Source organism: Pteropus alecto, unplaced genomic scaffold (assembly GCF_000325575.1).
Source record: "Pteropus alecto unplaced genomic scaffold, ASM32557v1 scaffold101, whole genome shotgun sequence".
NCBI lineage: Eukaryota > Metazoa > Chordata > Mammalia > Chiroptera > Pteropodidae > Pteropus > Pteropus alecto.
The window spans coordinates 8,249,719-8,268,781 of record NW_006432945.1 but is presented as its reverse complement, the minus strand read 5'-3'; the positions used below and the strand labels follow the sequence as shown (position 1 = coordinate 8,268,781).

The window sequence follows — 19,063 nt, the reverse complement described above, 5'->3', positions numbered from 1 at the left end:
GGGGGTGGGTAATGAGGTACCACTAGCAGCACGGCCCCTTCCCCCAGAGGGCCATTCCTTGAGGAGACAGTCCTTGACACAAAGAGCTTCTCTCCTGGGAGGAACACGTTTTATTGGCTCAGGCCTCTCTTGACACAATCACTCCAGGCCATGCCTTTCTCACAGTCTCTGAGCCTTGGGTTGGCCTTCGTAGGAAAGAACAAGACCACAGACAGGAAGTCAGGGCCTGGAGGTCAGCCTGCTGACACCTGGGGCACCACTTCAAACTCTGCATCATCTTTTTTGGTGTTGACCTTGGCTGGGCCACAGCACTATGTCCTGCCCTGGACTGAGAGAGGGGCTCTGATCTCCCCCTAGCGAATGAAGAATGGGGCAGGGTGGGGAACGGACACTTACACCCAAAGGGAGAGTCACTTTCCCTTGTGTTAGAGGAAAGCTATTGTAACATGAGCCCCGTGATTTACCAAGATAGGATCCGCCCCATTTCACTCCTAGAAATCTAGTTCTGTTGTCCCTATTCTTTTCCTTAGCTCATCTCCTCTCCCGTCCTGTGGGCCTTCCTACCTCCACACCGAGCACAGAGGCAGCCCGGTCCCCTCTCTTGGGCTGTGGACTAAGTGGGGTTTGACTACAGAGTCCGGCAGAGTAGCAGAGTGGACCAAAGAGACTAAAGAGATCTTGTCTTTCTCAGATCTGCTCCCGTGGATCCTCACAGTAAACTCTGGTCGTGAACTTCATATCCTTGATAACGCCATGTTCCCCCAGGGGACGCAGCTCCCTGTTTTCCTGCGTTTCACTTCCTGCCTCGCAACTGTTCTGCCCAGACAAAGGCCCTTCTGTCTTTCTCTCTCAAGCACTAGTGTCATCTTGAGCATTCTGGGGCTTTCTTAGCCTCCACAAAGCAATCGTTTCTTGGATTCAGAGGGTTACTTTTTGGGATTTCCTCCAAGCTGTTTAGATTTCTTGATTTTTAAGGGAATCTTAAGTACAGCCTTCCTCTCAATCACTGACACATATAAAGCCATATATAGGGAGCACCTAGGTCAGACATAATTTAGGAGAAAGATGCCAAATAAAGGCTGAGAAGAGTAGAAACATACTTTACCCGGTCAGTATCATGGGAACTGGAGGGGCAGAGGTTATGTGGTGTGATGACCTTTGGTCAGGGAAACAATATCCTTTTGCCAGACCCTACACTTGCTGTGTGACCTTGGACCTGCTATTTAATTCAGTGGATCTCTGCTCTTTCATCTTTTAATCTCTAAAGTTTTTTTCATTTGATTCCACAATCTTAGCCAAACACCGAGGCCCAAGTATAGGGTCTTCCTTTCCTCCCCTGGAGATTATTTCCAACACCCTCATGGATGCTACTTTACCATGCTCTTCTGTTGAATCCAGTCCCTTTCCCTAAAGGCTATTGAAGGATGTTGCAGATTTGAAGTGTGAGGTGAGGAACACTATTTCTGGCGTCATATCTCACCCTACTCCTCCTGGACCATGGCTGATACTAACTTTTGATAACATTATTCTGCTGCTCAAGGACCATCCCTCAAAGACAATCAGAAACCCAACAGCAAGAGACTAGATGAGAGACACAGAGCATGAGAGAATAATTTCCTTTTGGCTCTCCAAGCAGGACATGCACGGGGCCTAAACAACTAGAACAGAGTCCGTTAGTACCGTTTCCAGGGGCAGCAGAGGAAGGTGGGAAATAGGGAGTAAAGGGGTGAAACGGTTTAGTGGCTCTTGAGGCCCCTCACAATTGCTGTTCTGTGAACTCACTCCCTTGCTGGGCAGATTTCCTCAGATGATGACAACGGTTGCTGGGCTTGGCAGGAGATACAATCAGCCCCAGAAACAAGGCCAAGGCACTGCTTTCAAGAAAGAATTGACCTCAGGCACCACCTGTGTTATAGTTATAGTGAGTGAGAATCATCAGTTCCCAACAGGGCAATAAACTGCTTTCTCCTAGGTCACCCTGAACTTACATTATGACAAAGACACTTCCCAGCCAAACAGGCAATAAAGAGTGGCAATTAGCAAAGATCTCCAGAGATGAGCGAATTCCTAGCATGTTTTATTTCAGAAATGACTGCATTATTAAGATTTGGCCTTGCGTGTATGATCCTTCTCAGATGGAGGGATGTGGCTATGTATGGCCTCCAATGGCTTAGATGGTGATCTGAAGGATCCTTGGATAAGCCTGGCTGGCAGGAAACCCACACTCTGCCATCAGTCACAGGCCAAATAAGTAACTGTACAGAGGCCACCAGGAAATGGAGATGGACCGGCTCTGTGTGAGCATAGGCCCAGAGCATCAGGAAAATAGTCTTTTGAAGCCAAAGAAATGGACTCAAATTCTTCTACAAAACCCTACTATTCCCAGACTTGCCTCCCAGGTTTCAGAACTTGAAAGTCTCACTCCTGACCCCAGGCTGCTGCTGCTGCTGCTGTGGGGGAAGAGGGGGTTAGGGGGCGAGTGAGTAGGTAGATGGGTGTGGGGGGCTGTCGGGAAAGCGGAGGTGGCTTGACTTCCGTCACTGGGTGTGGCCCTTGCGCACTTACTGAGTGTTGAGGCTGGCTACAGTCTCCTAGCGAAGGGACGTAATTCCACAGGAATGCATCAAGTCTACAAACATAAAGAACCATGGACACTGATTTCATCCAAGTTCTAGGAGGGGTGAATAACAACAATAAAAAACAAATCAAAACAAAACAAGAAACAAAACAAAAAGAAATCAAAGAAGAGAGAAAAAGAAAAATAGCCCTTTGTGGTAAAGGGCATGCTGGGAAGGCAAGAGCCAGAGCCACCTCCCCAGAGCATGCTGGGAGGATGGGCACCACAGCCACCTCCCCAGAGCATGCTGGGATATGGATGCCCGCACATCTCCAAAGACTGCACTTCCCCCCAATTCCCACCCCTATTCCCTCACCCACTCCCAACCCGGAGACTAGAGGAAAGTTTGTCCAAAGATGACTGCGGAATGGGGGATGCCGTGGTTCTCTGCAGGTCCCCCACACTGTGGAGGGTTGAGTCAGCGGAGGGGGAGAACAGTCAAGATGAGGAGATGGACAAACAGAGAGGCAGGAGAGAAACAGGGGGACTGACAGACTGGAGGGGCCGGTGTTTTGGCGGAGGACGAGGGGAGAGTGGAGCAGAAGGCTGTGTGGCCGCTAGCCCGAGGCGTTGATGTACAGCTGGCTCTTGAGAATGTAGTCGATGACCGGCTGGGACAGGTAATCCACGACATGGCCATCCCCATGCTGCAGGGCCAGCCTGGACCAGAAGAGACGGCGGTCAGATAGACATCGTTCCCTGAGCAAAGCAGGAGGACTGGCCTGCCCACTCTTTCAGGGAAAGGGTTTACCCAGCACCCCGTTTCCAGCCATTGCTTAGGCTAAGGAAATGAAATCCGTTAGGAAATGCCTTCTTGCCTCCACGATTCCTCCCTCATCCTGGTGACTCCACCTCATCCCAGCTCTGCCGCTTCCTAGCTGAGGGGCCTTAGGCAAGTAATTTGCACCCATCTGCTCTTCAGTTTTCTCTTCTGTCAAACGAGGGTAATAGTTGGGCCTATCTCAGTTATTAAAAGGATTAAATGAGTCATGAAATCACTAAGAATGGCCCAGGTGCACAGTATGCATTTTAATGTGTTAGCTATTCTCATTTCATTCCTTTGTGTTTCTCTGCACCACGGTCTCATGGAAAGGAATCTCACTGGGGTGCTTATGATTGACCATTTCCTTTTCTTCCTACTGGCACCTGACAGAGAAGGACGTGCCCTTCTCTGAAGCCCTTCTCACAAGCCCAGGGGGACTGTGGACGGAAAGCACCAAGCAGTATGAAAGGGCTCCAGTGATACACTTTGGTTGCTGCCGAGTTTCGCCCTAAGAGCCTTGGTCTGGCTGCTTCCTGTTCTCTACTCATATAATGAGTCAAACATACCTGCTCTTGGTTGAGCTGACGACAGACATAGGATGGTTGATGTCATCCTTCACCACCATGATGTTGTTCTGGGGACAGAGTAGAGAGGGTAGGTCGCCAGCCCCCCACACTAAACTCCTTCTGCGCCCTCACTCCTCCAGTCCCCCCATCCGCCCCCCCAACCCCCACCCAGCCCTCGGCCTGTCACAGAAGGACCACCTCACAGAGCTACACCAGCAAGGAGATGGAGCACTCACTTTGTATTTACGGAGTATTGAGGAGTGATTCATAATTCGGTCTGTGTCAGCTGCGTCCCGAGGCACCACCACGATCCCAAAGTCCCCAACAATCACCTCCATCTGACGAAGAGAGACAGAGACAGAGAGAGCGCGCGCCCTTTGTGAGATCACGCCTCCGAACCCCTAGCAAGCAGCTACTCAGCAGGGTGGAGCTCCTTCCACGTGGAACCCAAGCTTTAGTCCTAAACCTGCCTTCTCAGCCCTGCCAGTCAGCTCCTTCAGGTAATGACCTGCAACAGCGTTAGTGGAATGAGCGAGAACTTCGCCCGACACACAGAAGATGCTTAATAAATCCCTCCATGGACTGAATGAATAAGCGTGCCCCTGCATGTCTGGGCAAGAACTCTAATTCCCGAGGCTCCTTTTAAGTTCGTAATGCTGGAGAGTAACACGAATGACACACAGTCCTTATGGATAGACAGCCTTGTGGGAGTCACGGATCCTGTTGCCCAGCAGGCAAACCCCAGCCCCCAGCTGGGCGACCGAGGGGCTGGATGGAACGCTCCCCTGCTCATCCGCTTCAGAGCCGCCGTGGGTCTTGGGCAGCGAAGAGCAGGGAAGGGCTTGGAAGGTATCAGTGTGTGCAGAGGCGGTGACGGGAGGAAGATTATTATGGGGTCACTTCTGAGATCAGTCTCTGATAGGAGCTTGCTGCCATAACCAGAAATGATACCTTTTTCATTTTAAAAAAAAAAAAAGAGCATTTTTATTTTTTCAGACTATAGACACAATACAAGCTTGGGAAATGCAGAAACAGAAATCAATCACAACCACGCCATCCAGATAACCACTGATACAACCACAGTCTATTTCTGTCCAGTGTTTTCCTCTCTACAAATAAACACACATATCCACAATTAGGTTAAACTGAAAAATGAATCATTTTATCTGCATTTTTTTCCTTTAGCATTATATCGTGAGCGTTTTCTCACGCCATTAAAAATTATTCGCAAATATTGTTTTAACAATCTCCGTATTTCCTCATATGACTGTACTGATACAGCGTGATATATTAAACCCATCTTGTAGTATAGAAAGTGTACAGTGACTTCTGATTTTTTTGCAATTATACATAACACTTTGTTGAAGATCTTTATACATAAATCTTCTACCACATCTCTGATTATTTCTTTAGGATAGGAAGTTAAGTAATTAGATGAAAGGATATGAACGGGCCATATTTCAAGCTCTTGAGACATAGTACCAAGCTGCTTTCTGGAAACTCATGCCAGGTTTTATTTTCAAAGAGCCTGAAATTGATGGCACTTAATAGACTTGGATCTAGCCCGGGCACATTACTGTTTAGATCTTGCCAATTAACGATCCCAGATGCGGGCAGCAGGGAGGAAGAGGCAGGCCGCTTCTAAGCGGTGCAGCTCATTGAGCAAGACCAGCCTTGGAGGCAAGGGACCCAGGTTTTTCCTCATAAATCTCCAAACCAGTGACACGGACAGACATTGTGGAGCATTGTGGGTGAGGCTTCTCTATCAGGATTTCCGTACCAGCAGATTCCATGTCTAAATCTGATTCATCGATGATGTTTTTATGTGTGCATATGCATGTGCGTGAGTGCGAGCGTGTGTGTGTGTGTGTGTGCACGTGTGCGTGCCCTTGGGTTTCTATTTCCATCCTCTTTACCCTGCTCCCTTTGCTCACATCTGGAGCTAGAGTTGCAGCTGAAACTCTGATGTTGCTGAAATAAAAAGCCATCTGAAAGTGCCCTAGGAGGGAAGCTGTGGAGAGAAGTGACAGGTAGATAGAGTGTGTCGGGGCTCCCGCTGGATCATGCCATTTGGAAGATACAGGGCATTTACACAACACGCTGCGTCGATGGGTGGTGTTCACACTGCATAGACTGGCACTGAGAGTTTGTCCTATAAACCAGGAATGTGAGGGAGAGGCAGGGCAGGGAGTTGGAGGGAGATCAACTCCTCCTGCCCCAGCTTTTAGAAAACTGCCCTGGGGTTCGCTACTCAGAAGGTAACCTAGGAAGCTGGTTCTCACACGTGGCTGCACATCAGAATCGCCTCAGGAGCTTTTAAAATCCCAAAGCCTAGCTCACACCCAAGATCAATTAAATCGGAATCTGGGAATGGGATCCAGGTATCGACAGTGTTTTTATTCCCCAGGTGATTGCAATATGCAATCAAGCTTGAGAACCAATGGTCGAAGTACTGAATTAAAATTCCCAGGGAATTGGTAGTGTAGGAAAAGAGATAGGGAAGAGAAGGGAGAAAGAAAGAGGAGAAGGAGGGAGAGGGGAGGGGAGGGGAGGGGAGGGGAGGAGGTAGACATGGAGATTCCTTGACTGCCTGGCTATGTAGGTGTTTCAAGATGTCTGGTGTAGACTGCAGAATGTAGAATCTGCCTTCAATTTGATTCTGAGGACTTGATGAATGTTTCATATATGATGCAGGGAATAATGGGACTATTTAAAGAGAGTATTCTAGTTTAAAGCATGAAAACAATGGCTCAGGATGGCAGACAGGCCTCCCGGGGGAATCACCCTATGGGTGACATTAGTGCAGCTGCTGCTCTCCGAGCAGGAACTAATGATCTGAGCACCCAATTGATAACAATGCCAGGCGGCTCAGTGGGTGGCAAGCAGATGGGGACCTTGCTTGAGATGTTTTCCATTTCCAGAAACAGGTGACAGATGTGCCCCCTGGGAATCACAGATGGGACGAAGGAGATGATGTCTACGAGACAAGACGCAGCTTTACCACAGCCAGGAGGCATCTCTGCAGGAGTGTGGGCCAAAAGCTGCAGACCTTTGCTCCTGGAGCTCCAGCTTAATTTTCATGCTGGAGAGAGTTTGTGTGGGTGTGCGTTTGGGGGTGGGGAGGTGCCAGGAGCTGGAGTTGGAGAGGTATGCCCTCAGTGCCATAGGTACCCGCCTCCCTCCAGGGGCTCAGCTGTTGTCCCCCTCCACCCCCATTCCCTGTCTCCTATTTTCACCCAGCCTCCAGGATACCCCCCTCTCCTGGTTGTCCTCCTGCCTCAGCGGCTGCTCTCTCTTAGTCTCTCTGTCCTGGTTCTTTCTCATCTCCTTAACTTTGAACTGTTAGAGTCCCGTAGACCTCAGTCCTTGGACCTCTTTTCTTTCTAACCATATGCACACCCTTAATTTCATGCAGTCGCACAGCCTGAAAGACACACCGAAGGCTCCTCAATCGATGCCTCCGCCATAGACTTCTCTCCTGAACTTCAGACTCACATACTCAGTGGCCTTTTCAACTTGCCCATTTGGATGGGGCGTCTCAAACTTAGTCTGTCCACGAGCTGAACCTTCTGACATCAGTCAACTCCCCCGCCCCGCCCCCCGCCCCCAGATGGTTTCCTAGAGTCTTTCATTTCAATACATGGAAACTCTTCTTAAAATCGCTCAGGCGATTTTCCTTGGTTCCTGTCTTTCTCTTTCTTCTCACACTCAATCTGTAAGGTAACGAACCGACTCTGTCTTCAATACCAATCCAAGAATCTGCTCATTTTCCACCATTTTCATCACTTCTATCCTGGTCAAAGCCTCCTTTCATAGATAGATGGTTTAGATAATGGCCCCAAAGATATCCAGGTCCTAATTTTTGGAACCTGTGAACATAACCTTATATGGCAAAAGAGACTTGGCAGATGTAATTAAGGGTCTTGAGATTATCCTGAACAATCTAGGTGGGCCCTAATTCAATAACGAGTATCCTTACAAGAGGGAGACTTAACACAGAAGAGAGAAGATGACGTGAAGGCAGAGCAGGGACACTTGAAGATGTCACACTGTTGGACTTGAAAATGAAAGGAGGGGCCATGAACCAAGGAATGCAACAAACGCAGCTCTAGAAGCCGGCAAAGGCAAGCAAGCCCTAGACCCTCCCGCGGAGCCTCTGGAGGAAATACGACCTTGCCAACAACTTAGTTTTGGCCCAGTGAAACCTATTTTCGATTTCTGGCCTCTGGAAGTATAAGAGAATAAATTTGTGTGGTTTGAAGCACTAAGTTTACAGCAATGGATAACTAATTCACTCCCATCATCTCTCACTTGGATTATTCTGGCCTCCTGTTTTTTTCTTGCCCTTTTTAATCTATTCCCAACGGCCAGACTGATAATGGGCCCGCTTAAGTTTCTTCTCCGGATGAGGAGATTCGAGGATGAACATGGGATTATCAGCAAGGAGATGAAGAGACATTTATTAAGGTACTTGCTATGTGCCAGGCACAGTACTAGGAGCTTTATCTATTATTACATTTAATCCTTACAATGACTATCTTCTGAGACATGTGCCTCAATTCTCGTTTCAGAGATGGGGAAACTGAGACTCAGTGAGATCTAGTAACTAGTCCAAGCTGCACAGATCGTGAATTTGAACCGCTGTGGTCTGCTTTAACGGCTTTCTGCCACCTCTTCTAGGTCCATTTTTAAGACTCACATTTTGGTGACTTGAGACTTTTCTGGTTTGAAAATATACTCTCTGGTATCTTTCCTCCAGGCAGATCGTGGGCTGTCCTTAGTTCATTACTCCACGCTGCCCCCTGGAGTATGTAACTTTTTATATTTCTGAGAGGGTTAAAAAAGATGCAGGAAGTCACACAGGAGGTGAGGGGTTTCTGAAACCTGCCCCACCCATTTCCATCAAAGCCCTCCGCCCCTCCTAGGTTCCTTCCGGCCCCTGCTCCCCTGCTCCTCTCAGGGGAAGACCCAGCAGAGGCTAGTGCAGAAGAGCCTAGGAGGTGGGGTTGCATTTCCAGGACGTCTCTTGTAGTGCAAATGAATGAATGATGCTTCCGAGGGATTTCCCAGAGAAATTCATCCCCACTCCCATCTCCTAATTGACTGGGGGGTGTGGGAAGGTGGGAGATTCCAGACTCAAGTCAAAAGCCTGAAAACCAAGCCAACAGTGCCTTTCACACGAGAACTAGAATCTCCCATGGTAGCAGCTGAGCCTCGTTCTCTGGAGCCTGTAATTTCGGCACCGGGTTTATCAGGGTGGGGGGCCTAATCCCCAGGGTGAAGTGTCCATCGGGCTTCCTGGCTGGGGCCGAACTGTCTGATAAAAACCATCTGAGCCTGAAAAACTAAATGTTTGTCTTTGCTCCATTTGTCCTGGAGCCCTGGGATTTCTTCTGGAGTGGCTAGTGCCCCAGGCTCTTCCTCTGTTTATTTTCTTTGGTTGTTTTCCCACAACTGGTGGATGAAGGAAGCAGTTAGTCCACGCCTGGTTGGCTGGAAAAATGTAAGATACAGCCAATTAGAACCAGCCTGTAGAATGCTGGGCTTTGAAAAGTGCAGAAAGAAAAAAACAAAACAAAACAAAACAAAACAAACAAAAAAACAAACAAAAAAAACATTCTTCATTGGCCCATCTCTGGTGCCTAATCTTCCACCTTTAGATTTTCATTCCTTTGGGTTAAATATTGGCCCTTGCTCATTTAAAATGTAAATAGCACTTGAGAGCGGCTAATACATTTAATCATTGAACTTACTGATTTTGCCAGCTTGCTGAAAAGTCAAAAGCCTCCCACATAAAGGCCAAGATAAACCTCCTATTTCATCCAGCCGGAGCAATCTCCCAAAAAGGTTTTCTTCGCACTAGTAGATCTTTTACAGCCTCCTCTCAACCCTCAAAGCCCTTCCCTTTCCACCCACTTAACCCAATCTTGCCTAGCATTCAAAGGCCAGCTCACGTGCTGCCTCCTCCCTGGGCTGCTCTGAATTACACTTGCCGTTCCTCTCACCTGTCTTCTCTGTCTTAGAGATAGATCTAAGATTTACGCCATAGCTATGCAGTCTTGGACAAGTCCCCATTTGCGTGAGCCTGGTTTCCACACCTGTAAATGGGAATGGAGATTCCACTGCACAGGAGTGTTTTAGGGGTTACCTGAGAAGCAATCCAAGTGTTCATGGTCTGTCTCCCCGCCCCAAAGTAAAGGGCACGCAGAGGGGTACTTGGTCTATTTGGCGTTCTCTGTTCCTCCAGCCCTAGCACAGTGTCTGGCATATGGTAGCTACTCAATAGATATTTTAAAATCAATGAATGAATAACAGCCAACGTTCACTGAATGCTTCCTAGGTTCAGAAACTCTTCTAAACTTTTTACGTGTTTGATTTTGTGGAATATAAAGAACTAATATAATGAAAAGTAAAATATTTTTAGATTTCAAGTACCACAAGAGCGAATAACATGCTTGTGTTCATATTGGACACACACATTAGTTGCAAGATTGATTGAAGGAAAGAATGCTTGAGTCGGAATTAATTTGCCAGACTGCCTTCCAATATGATGGACAAAGCAATCGGCAGCATAAGGTCCTTAGACGACAGGTATTTTTAGGGTTGCGGAGTGAGTATCAAAGTTTCCCGCTTCTCAGACCTGTCCACGGCTGACCCTTTCGCCTTTGGCCTTGATTTCCCACAGCCCTTGGTCCGTGCTCGGATACCTGCTCTGGTGCTGGTGTCAGGAAGAGGCACGGCACAGATCAGGTCTCCTGGGGAAGACTAATTCTCCACTAAAAAAGTCCGGAAATGGGACAGGCTAGGGAGACTGGGTTCTGATCTCCGAGGTTAGTCTAGGAATCTGGATTTCGATTTCTCTCAGGAATCAAGAATGAAAATGCTAACTGCTGGGACACACAAGAAGCTGCTCTTTTGTGTTTTACGGGGAGAAACCTGATGAATCCGTATGGAATTTTCTAACAGTAAATGTAAGAAGAAGGGGTGTGTCACTGTTTAGAGGAGGTCAGAATTCTCTGTGGACTAATGAGTCTTTGTGCCTGACAGGAAATACCCAAGGGATGTGTTCGGGTGGGGGTGGGGCTGCCGCTTTAGTTGTGTCATTAGATTTCGGGATCAAGAGCATTGGCTGAGGAATCCACGACAAAGGAAAGAGCGAGGCTGACTCAGTGGAGAGTTAGCGACTGAAGAGGCCTTGGCAGGCCTGCTGCAGACCAGACTGCCTCGGCTGCTTCCCAGCCCGGGTGGGGACCGAACTGCTCCATGCTTCCTTCGAGCTTTCTTTACGGAAGGATGGAGAGGCTTCCATTGCTCCCCTGACTTGTTTGAACTAGTGGCTTCTCTTCTGCCTGTGTCTGAGGGTTCTGAAGAAGACATGGGAGAGCAGAACACCAGCCGGGGCCTAGGACTTTTCCAAGAAGTTTTGTTCTCCTGTCCCCAGTCATGGGCAGACTCAGGGCTTTGGGCTTCGGCAGCGAGCAGAGCTCGTGGCCAATAAGTATCACTTGGGACACCAAGTAATAAAGCGAAATGTGTTCTGATAAGGGTTGAATGAATGAATGAAACCGGAGATAGAATACAAGTTTCGCACACCTCATTCCTGGTTATCTCATGGTTAGGAAAAGAAATTCCAGGCAAGACCCAGATGGTAGAACGTTCTAGGAGCATAAGCAGGGCTCACCCTGTACCCAGTCTTGAAAGAAAGCCCTTCCTTTTCTAGACCTTGAGATCCAGCCTTTCCCAAATAAGGACAGTGGAATAATTCGTTGAGTTATTAACTAGGTTCCTGCTCACTGTATCCCACTTTGTGCAATTCCAGCCTTATTTTTAGCAGAGAATCAGAACCTTTAGGGGAGAGATTTGCAGGACAGAAAACAGAATTTTGAAGTCAATGGCTTTAAACTAACCAAAGAGAATTCACTAGATGTGAATTCTCTCCCCAAGGAGGGGAGAGAAAATGGGGCGATACCATCAGACTAAAAAGAAGAGTTTTTGCTGTCTCCTCTCGCCCCCAGCCTTGAAAGAGGCTAGGGATCCATGACACCCACCCCTACAGCCCCCTCGGGGAAAGGCTCTGAAAGAAATGGGGCCTGGCGATCATAGGTGGGTGGAGCCCAGCGCTGGGCCAGGAGTCCCATGGCCCAGGTGGGCACGGAGCAGAGGGCCACGGACTTCAAGGGACCGTGAAGGTTCAAACAGAGACGTTTGTGGGGACCCTCAGGAATTGGTGTTCCTGTTCAGGGCATACGGGAGCCTGCCTCTCAGGTACTGCAGGTCAGTAATAACTTGGATTAACTTCCCGTCATCCCTGTGGGATAGAGATTTGGAATCGAATTTTAATTTGGTTTAAATAATTGGAATGTGATATTTCTAGCATGCTTGTGTTGTGAGCTGGATTCACAATTATGTACGGAAACGGCTCCTTCCTTTTTTTTTCTTTTTCTTGCCTGTACCTCAGACGCCATGATTCGATCAGGCCCTACAGATTGGCTGTGGGTTGAATCAGGAGACTGAGCAATTGGCCAGGTAGGGTGGAGGGGGGTTGAGCTCTAGGCTCTAGAGAGCCCTCTGGAGTGAGCTGCGGGTGTGTGCTTCACCCACATCCCCTGTTGCCTGCACCGTGGGCTGGAATTCTCGGCCACCCTGGACAAGACAGATGTGGGTGCCTAACGGCCTGGAACTATTGTACCCTCCGGGAGCGGCCAGCCTGAGGTCCTTGGATCTCCAGGGTGACCAACCAAGTGGGAACACGGTCGAGTAGATGAGGGTCTCACTCCACCTCCACTGTCACATTCGCAGTAGTAATTCGACAGCCAGTGGGGTTCTCGGATTTTTCTGTTTTCACCAACATGTCATTTCAGCACCAGGACCAACTGGAAGAGGAGGGATTTGGGGCTTTTTTCCCCGGTCTTCAAATATGAGATCTGACAACATCGGGGCAGCCATTTTGGAGAGAAGTTAGAGGACTTGCAGTCAACAATCTACCCGGGAGGACCAGAGGAACTGGCCATGCTTCCAGGGCCCCAAACCGAGTAAATCTCTACGAAGCCTGAGGCCGCCCTTGACAGGAGGCCCTAGACATGCGCAGCTCAAGCTGTCTGGGCCGCCCCAGGGATGGGGCCCCAGGCGATTTCCCAGATTTGCCTAGATTCTTGAAAAAGCTTTGCTGAGAACTTGTACAGGACTTTGCCACATTACTTTTTAATTTCAGGGCACCCTGTGAAGTAGAGAGGAAAGTAAAAGCTAATTAAGCCACCTAATCCGGAACTGAAAGGGGGCTTAGAGTTTCGCTCGCTGGAAATTGTTCAGGGCTGGAGATGAAAGGCCTACACTACACAGTGTAATTTGCTTCCCCGAAACTCTCTCTCCCTTCTTGATTCTCCCTCGGCACGTGAGCATGCACGCCCTTCACCTGGAACATCTGCGTGTACATCTGTGTCTACGCAGGTAAATTCATTTATTCACATTTGTCGTATGTAACTAACGGGTACTAGGCGAGGCGCTTTGCATAGACAATTTCATTTAATTCTCCTCAAATCCTATGAGTAGGTACCATTATCATGCCCATTTTAGAGACGGGAAAAACTGAAGTTCAGCATATATTTTGTCATGATGTGTGTTGGAGAAGAACTGGAATATTAAATCTGATCTTAAAGCATCTCTCTCTCTCTCCCTCCCTCCCCCGCAGAGACACACATATGTACATGAAAAAATTTCATACGCATACATCTTGCCACCTAATACTTGGGGGCAGGGACTGTATTACATACATTTTTAAAAATGTCAGAATGCTACAGATAACATTCTATATATTTTATAGATTAAAAAAAAAAAACCAAGGCCCAGAGTTGTTGAGTGATTTAGCAAGTTAATTAAAAAAAAAAAAAAAAAAAAAAAGCACTAGGTCTAGAATTACTGCTCCAAGACTCCAACTTGCATAGGACTATGGGACTGGGAGCTGGCATCAGCCCCGGCTGTTAATGAATGAATAAGAATGAATGTATGGATGAAGGCCGAGAAGCTTATGAATTAGCTGGTATAAGACCATCTCAGTCAGATCTGGCAACAAAAGATGTCCACTAAGCTTCTAGGTGGTTTAAGTTTAACTTTCTGGTTCCCAAGTCAATTGCCAGAATGACCCTACTGACCTTTTGCAATTAACTTCTCCCTCTTGACCCCATCCTCCTGTTGAGGGAATTCTAGGGTGGTATTTACTATTTCTTCAAAAGGAATCAGAGGAAAACAAACACACGATAATTCAAAAGGGCAAAGCCTTTTTCTTTAGATCCCTCCCTCTCTTCCCTGCCACCAGCAGTGTGAATGGGGGCACCCCCCGCCCCCCTACACCCCCGGCCAAGCACTGCTTGGAGAAAGTATTCCATGACTCAAATGGCTTTTTCCCCTCACAGACTTTAGAGAGTGAGCCTGAGGAAGAGTGAGCGTGGGAATGCAACAGGAGATAAAGCTGGGCGGGGTAGGCGAGAATTTTCTTCCCTAGAGACATGAATGGATTGTCCTCCTGGGAGCTCACAGGAGGGAGGGCAGGAGAGGAAGGCTGTGGGGAGAGGGAAGACCAGAGGTGAAAGTCCAGCGCTCCCCCGTCCACGTCAGCTGTGTTCGGTGTTGGACCCTCGCTACTCACATCTGCCTCATTCCAGAGCCCCGGGATGCAGAAGGACTCCAGCAGGTCACTGCCACACAGCAGCAGGATCCGCAGCTCTGAGGAGGGGGAACAAAGTTTGCAAAGGGATAAGTGAAGACCTGGGGAAGGCGGGACCCTCAGCCTTGTTCCCCGAGATCTACAGAAGTCTTCTACCTGCGGGGCTCCAGAGCCCAGGCACCCCTGCCCCACGGTGTGTGCAGTGCAGAAAGCTTTGCTCACCTCCCCCTCAGGCTTGTTTACATTCCGCCCCTCTTCCTGGTGGGGGGAATGACTCATTGGGGAGAGTCTTGGTTTGCCCAGTACTCTGGGGTTTCTGGGGCACACAGGTCTTTCTGCAGAGACTGAGCCAGCCACGTGCCTTGTGTAAGGTCTAAAGGCCTCTCTCTTTTGCTCCATATCAAACTCGAGTGTCAATAGAGTTTGGCTTCTCTGCTGCTGTGCATTATATGGGGTTTGTCTCCCGTCACAAGTGCCCACAAGATGGGAGGAATGGGGAGACCACACCGAGTTTACCCAGGTAGTAGCCGAGTTCATCAGGTGTCTTCTCTTTACATGGCCACTGCCTCCAGCAAAGGGCTTGCGAAGCGATGCTGAGCAAACCCTCCCTCTGACTCCTGGGCATGCTTCTTGCTCGTCAGTTGTTTTTCTTTCCTCATTAAGCCACTCTGAATTATCCCAGGGAGGCCCATCGTGGTTTAAAACAGGCAGCAAACTGACTCGCTCATTAAAACTGAGCAATGGGGAAAAAAGAATCTAGGATTCTCGGAACCACAGGGAGAGACCTCGGCCCCGGGTGTGACTCAGTGGTGTGTTTAGTTTCCGGCCATCCCAGGCCCTCCGTCAAGAGGTGTCTTGTCTGAAACAGTGAGACAGCCCCGCTCTGAGCCCTCTGGAGACTGCTGCCCCCCTGGCCCCTGACTAGTTTCCGGCCATCCCAGGCCCTCCGTCAAGAGGTCGTGGCTGCAGGTGTCTTGTCTGAGACAGTGAGACAGCTCCGCTCTGAGCCCTCTGGAGACGGCTGCCACCCTGGCCCCTGAGGCTGAGATGGCCCACAGCTCTGCCTGCCTTAGACCCCAGAGCTAGCTCAGGGATCTGACAAGGACTTCCAGATGGTGAGCTTGTCCCGGCTGCAGGAGTCTCCAGATGGTTCAGAGGAAGGCTGCCGGGCTGACGACAGGCAGTGCCAGTCTCGTCGTCTCGCAAAGGCAGACCATCCTCGGGGGGCTCCATGGGACACTGGGGTCTTAACTCCTAAATATCCCTGCTTCCTCTCCTCTTCCCCATGCCATACTATAGCCTAATGATCAGTTTATACACAGGGACTTTAATTTATGTTTATATCCCCAGGGCCTGGCAGAGAGACCTGCATACAATAGGGCTCAAGACCTATTGAATAAGTGAACAACATATCAGGTGACCACAGAGGCTGTGCAGACAGGCTGTCTAAGAGCCTTCTGGGCAGCCTGCGCTGGCTGGGCTGGCCGTCATGGCCTTTGCTCTGACAGCATGGTGCCCCTGGGGAAAGCGGTGCCTCCATGGTATGCCACGGGATTGCTGGCCCAACTCCCCACCTGTGGACATGCACCAGCCTTGGTTTGACTGACAGAAGCCAGAGGGGGCTCATTCCTGGGATCCTGTTGTTCCCACTGGAGCCACCCAGGGCTCCAGGCCAGTTCTCTGCTGAAAAGCTGAGGCTCTGAAACTCTGGTCACCTAAATCTTCAGTTAGGTGGCCAAGTCCAGAAGAAGTACTGGCCCTCAGCTCTCACTACACCAGTGGTTCTCAACTGGGGGCAATTTTGTCTCCAGAACTTGGCAATGTCTGCAGCCGTTTCTGGTGGTCTAGAGTGGGGAGAGGGGACTGCTACTGGCACCTAGTGCTTAGAAGGCGGGAATGGCGCTCAGCATTCTGCAATGCACACGCGGCCCCCGCGACACAGGCTTAGCCATTCCCAGCCGTCAGTAGTCCAGTCGGGGAACCCTGCTCTAAAGCCATGGAGATGAATCTCTTTTTTCTTCCCCAGCCGGAGACTCGCTTTCCCACTCGAGAATAATGTTGGAATTTTTTTTAAGCCACAGCACAGAACATTAATGAGTGGGGCCTCCACCTTTGCTTGCAGGACCAGGGCAGATTATTTGTCACAGACAGACCAGAGGCCCTGGCAGGGTTTGGGGTCCCACGTGTGGCCGCTGGAGGGCAGCAGTGATTCTCCTGGTTTATTGCAGGAAACTAATGCAGCCTTTCCAGCCTGCAAAGCCTTTGGTCTGGGGCAGCCCCCCAGGAGCAGTCAGCTGACTAAGAACATGGAAATGGAGCCATAGTTGCTAACTGAGCCAGGAGAAAAATGGCTTTTTCCTTCTCGTGAAGGGTGCAATGGGACTGCAAAAAAAGGAAACCCGTGAGCCGGAGGGCCTCGCAGCAGAGGTCTGGAGTCAGGGCAGCTCTCTCCCACCCTCTCTGGGCCCCCCTCCCCCCCCAGGTCACCCCATCCAGGGGTCCGGGGCCAGCAGCCAGAATCGGTGCTCTCTCGCCCCACTCCCCACTCAGGAATCCACGCCCAGGCCCTGCGGCCCTTTCCAGCTTCTACTGCCCACAGAAGCAGCCGCCACCCAGCCATGCTGGGCCACAGATCCCCCCTGGCAGCTGCAGCCACCCTCCTTCCTTCCTCTGAAAGAAGAGGAAGATGGGGTTACAAGGACCCCTGCCCCTCCCAGGGCTGCAGTGAGACAACTAAGCGGGTGGGGGTGCTGAGCACGCAGCCGGGGGCTGTGCAAACACCATTGCCATCGCTTCTCTGTGTGTGTGTGGTGGGGGTGGGGGGGGCGCTCCCCAGGGCCAGGATGGCCTCACACCTTGGCCCTGGGCACTGGGAAGGTAAGCAAGGGCGCCTGGCTGAAGCTCGGCCACAATAAATTCCTCTGGAACAAAAAACGAGAGGAATATACGTTGGAATATAGTTAAAAGTGCGAAGCTGCTCGGAGCCGTGCTGGTCGGGAAGACTTTCTGGGAAGGTAGCTCCTGGCCAGGCGTGGGAACTCGGGGAAGTGGGCGCCGGACTTCCGCTGCCATCCGGGCCTTTGGGTGTTTGGGGGCCGTAGGACTTGGCCAAACGTGCCTGCCTGCTTTCGGGAGCAACCCAGAAACCAGGTGCCACTCTTTGTGGCCCTCGGACAGTGATGTGCTGGTAAAGGATATTAAAATATAGTGAAATAATTAGAACGTGAGGAGTTTTGAGAACTCCTTATTTTTGCTTTTTAATACAGTTCGTTTAACTGTTATTTAATATGATTTAATTTTTCGTATTAGCTGCATTGACAACCGGTTCACAAAATTCCTGAAAATCTTACAAATAGATCTAAAAAACCAGTATGAGCTGATTCGAGTGCGCCAGGCACCTCAATCAGAGGACAAGACCCAGAGAAGCCCCTTGAAATGATGTCACATCTGCTGGGCCTCCTGGGAGAACCTGATGCTCAGGTACAGCACCACACCTCCCAGGGTTATGGCAGGAGGCCACGACCTCCAGCCCCAGTCAGAGAAATACCAGGACGGGGAGACCTGCAGTGGACGTTTAAGACTGAGCACGTCTGCTGGGTACCAGGTTGCCCCTCCTCCTAGAGATCCAGGTATTCGGCCGTCACCGACCCTCCTGCCACCTGGTACTTGTGCCAACTTCAGCTGCATTTTGGCATCTGTCTGCTCTTTCCCGTTTCAAATACTTGTGTCCCTCACCCACTCCGCAACCTTGGAAAGATTTCCATTTTCTGGTTTGTTCCCCACGGTTACTCCAGACTCAGCTAGCTCCCTTCTCGGGTGGGTCAGCTCCTTCCTATCTGACAGCTCTGTGTAACTGCCCTCTGCCTGTGCTGGCCTGGGGCCTGCGAGGACCTCGTACGGACAGCGGATGCCTTAGCCTCTGCTCAAGGCTGCAGGGAGGTTGCAAAGGTGGCTTTCGGCCCGCTTTCTGCTCCTCATCCTCCAAACAAGCAAATCCTCTGATGAGGAAGGCCAGGGATGGGTTGGACGAGTGGCGTGTGCAGTATCGTGGGCAAAAGAATAGTCTCTCTGGCGGGAACTGTGGCTCAACTTCCCGGTCTTTTGGATAAAGGAGAGGAGGCTCCGAAGGGAAAATTGCCGGCAGGTCTGGGCCTGCCTCCTGAGAATCCGCGTGAGTCCAGTTAGGAGGTATAAAAGGGTGACCAATGGGACCGTGGCTTAGCCGGGGGCTTAGCCGGGGAGCAGTCATTCTTCTGAGAGGAGACCCCAGGTTTCAAGCCTCTCCCCTGCCCACTCTGCCCGTGGTAGAGGCAGGTGGCTCCAAACACCCACTTTCCCAGCCCCACTCACCAATCTCCTCGTACCGCATCACTGTGCCAAGGTTGGCATTCTCGTCTAGGGAGGAGAAAGAAAACACAGAAGCATTAAGGCCCCGACCTGCTGCTATCTGCCGCCTG

At 50.0% G+C, this 19,063-nt stretch overlaps 1 protein-coding gene across 7 annotated transcripts in view; it reads right to left on the bottom strand.

The window, feature by feature from the left end:
* Positions 1 to 2,056: 2,056 nt before the first annotated feature.
* The window catches only part of NMNAT2 (nicotinamide nucleotide adenylyltransferase 2), a 138,920-nt gene continuing 121,913 nt past the window's right edge, over positions 2,057 to 19,063 (bottom strand). For 6 of the 7 annotated variants that reach the window (XM_025043865.1, XM_025043867.1, XM_025043869.1 and 3 more), the window contains 2 exons: positions 18,957 to 19,001; positions 13,857 to 14,665 (listed from right to left, as the gene is read on the bottom strand). In XM_025043865.1, the coding sequence (XP_024899633.1) occupies positions 14,205 to 14,665; positions 18,957 to 19,001 (506 nt within the window). In that variant the 3' untranslated portion in view covers positions 13,857 to 14,204. Of the gene's footprint in view, positions 3,278 to 3,946; positions 4,015 to 4,182; positions 4,285 to 13,856; positions 14,666 to 18,956; positions 19,002 to 19,063 lie in introns of those variants that run through there. The other variant, XM_015586213.2, reaches the window with a different exon arrangement.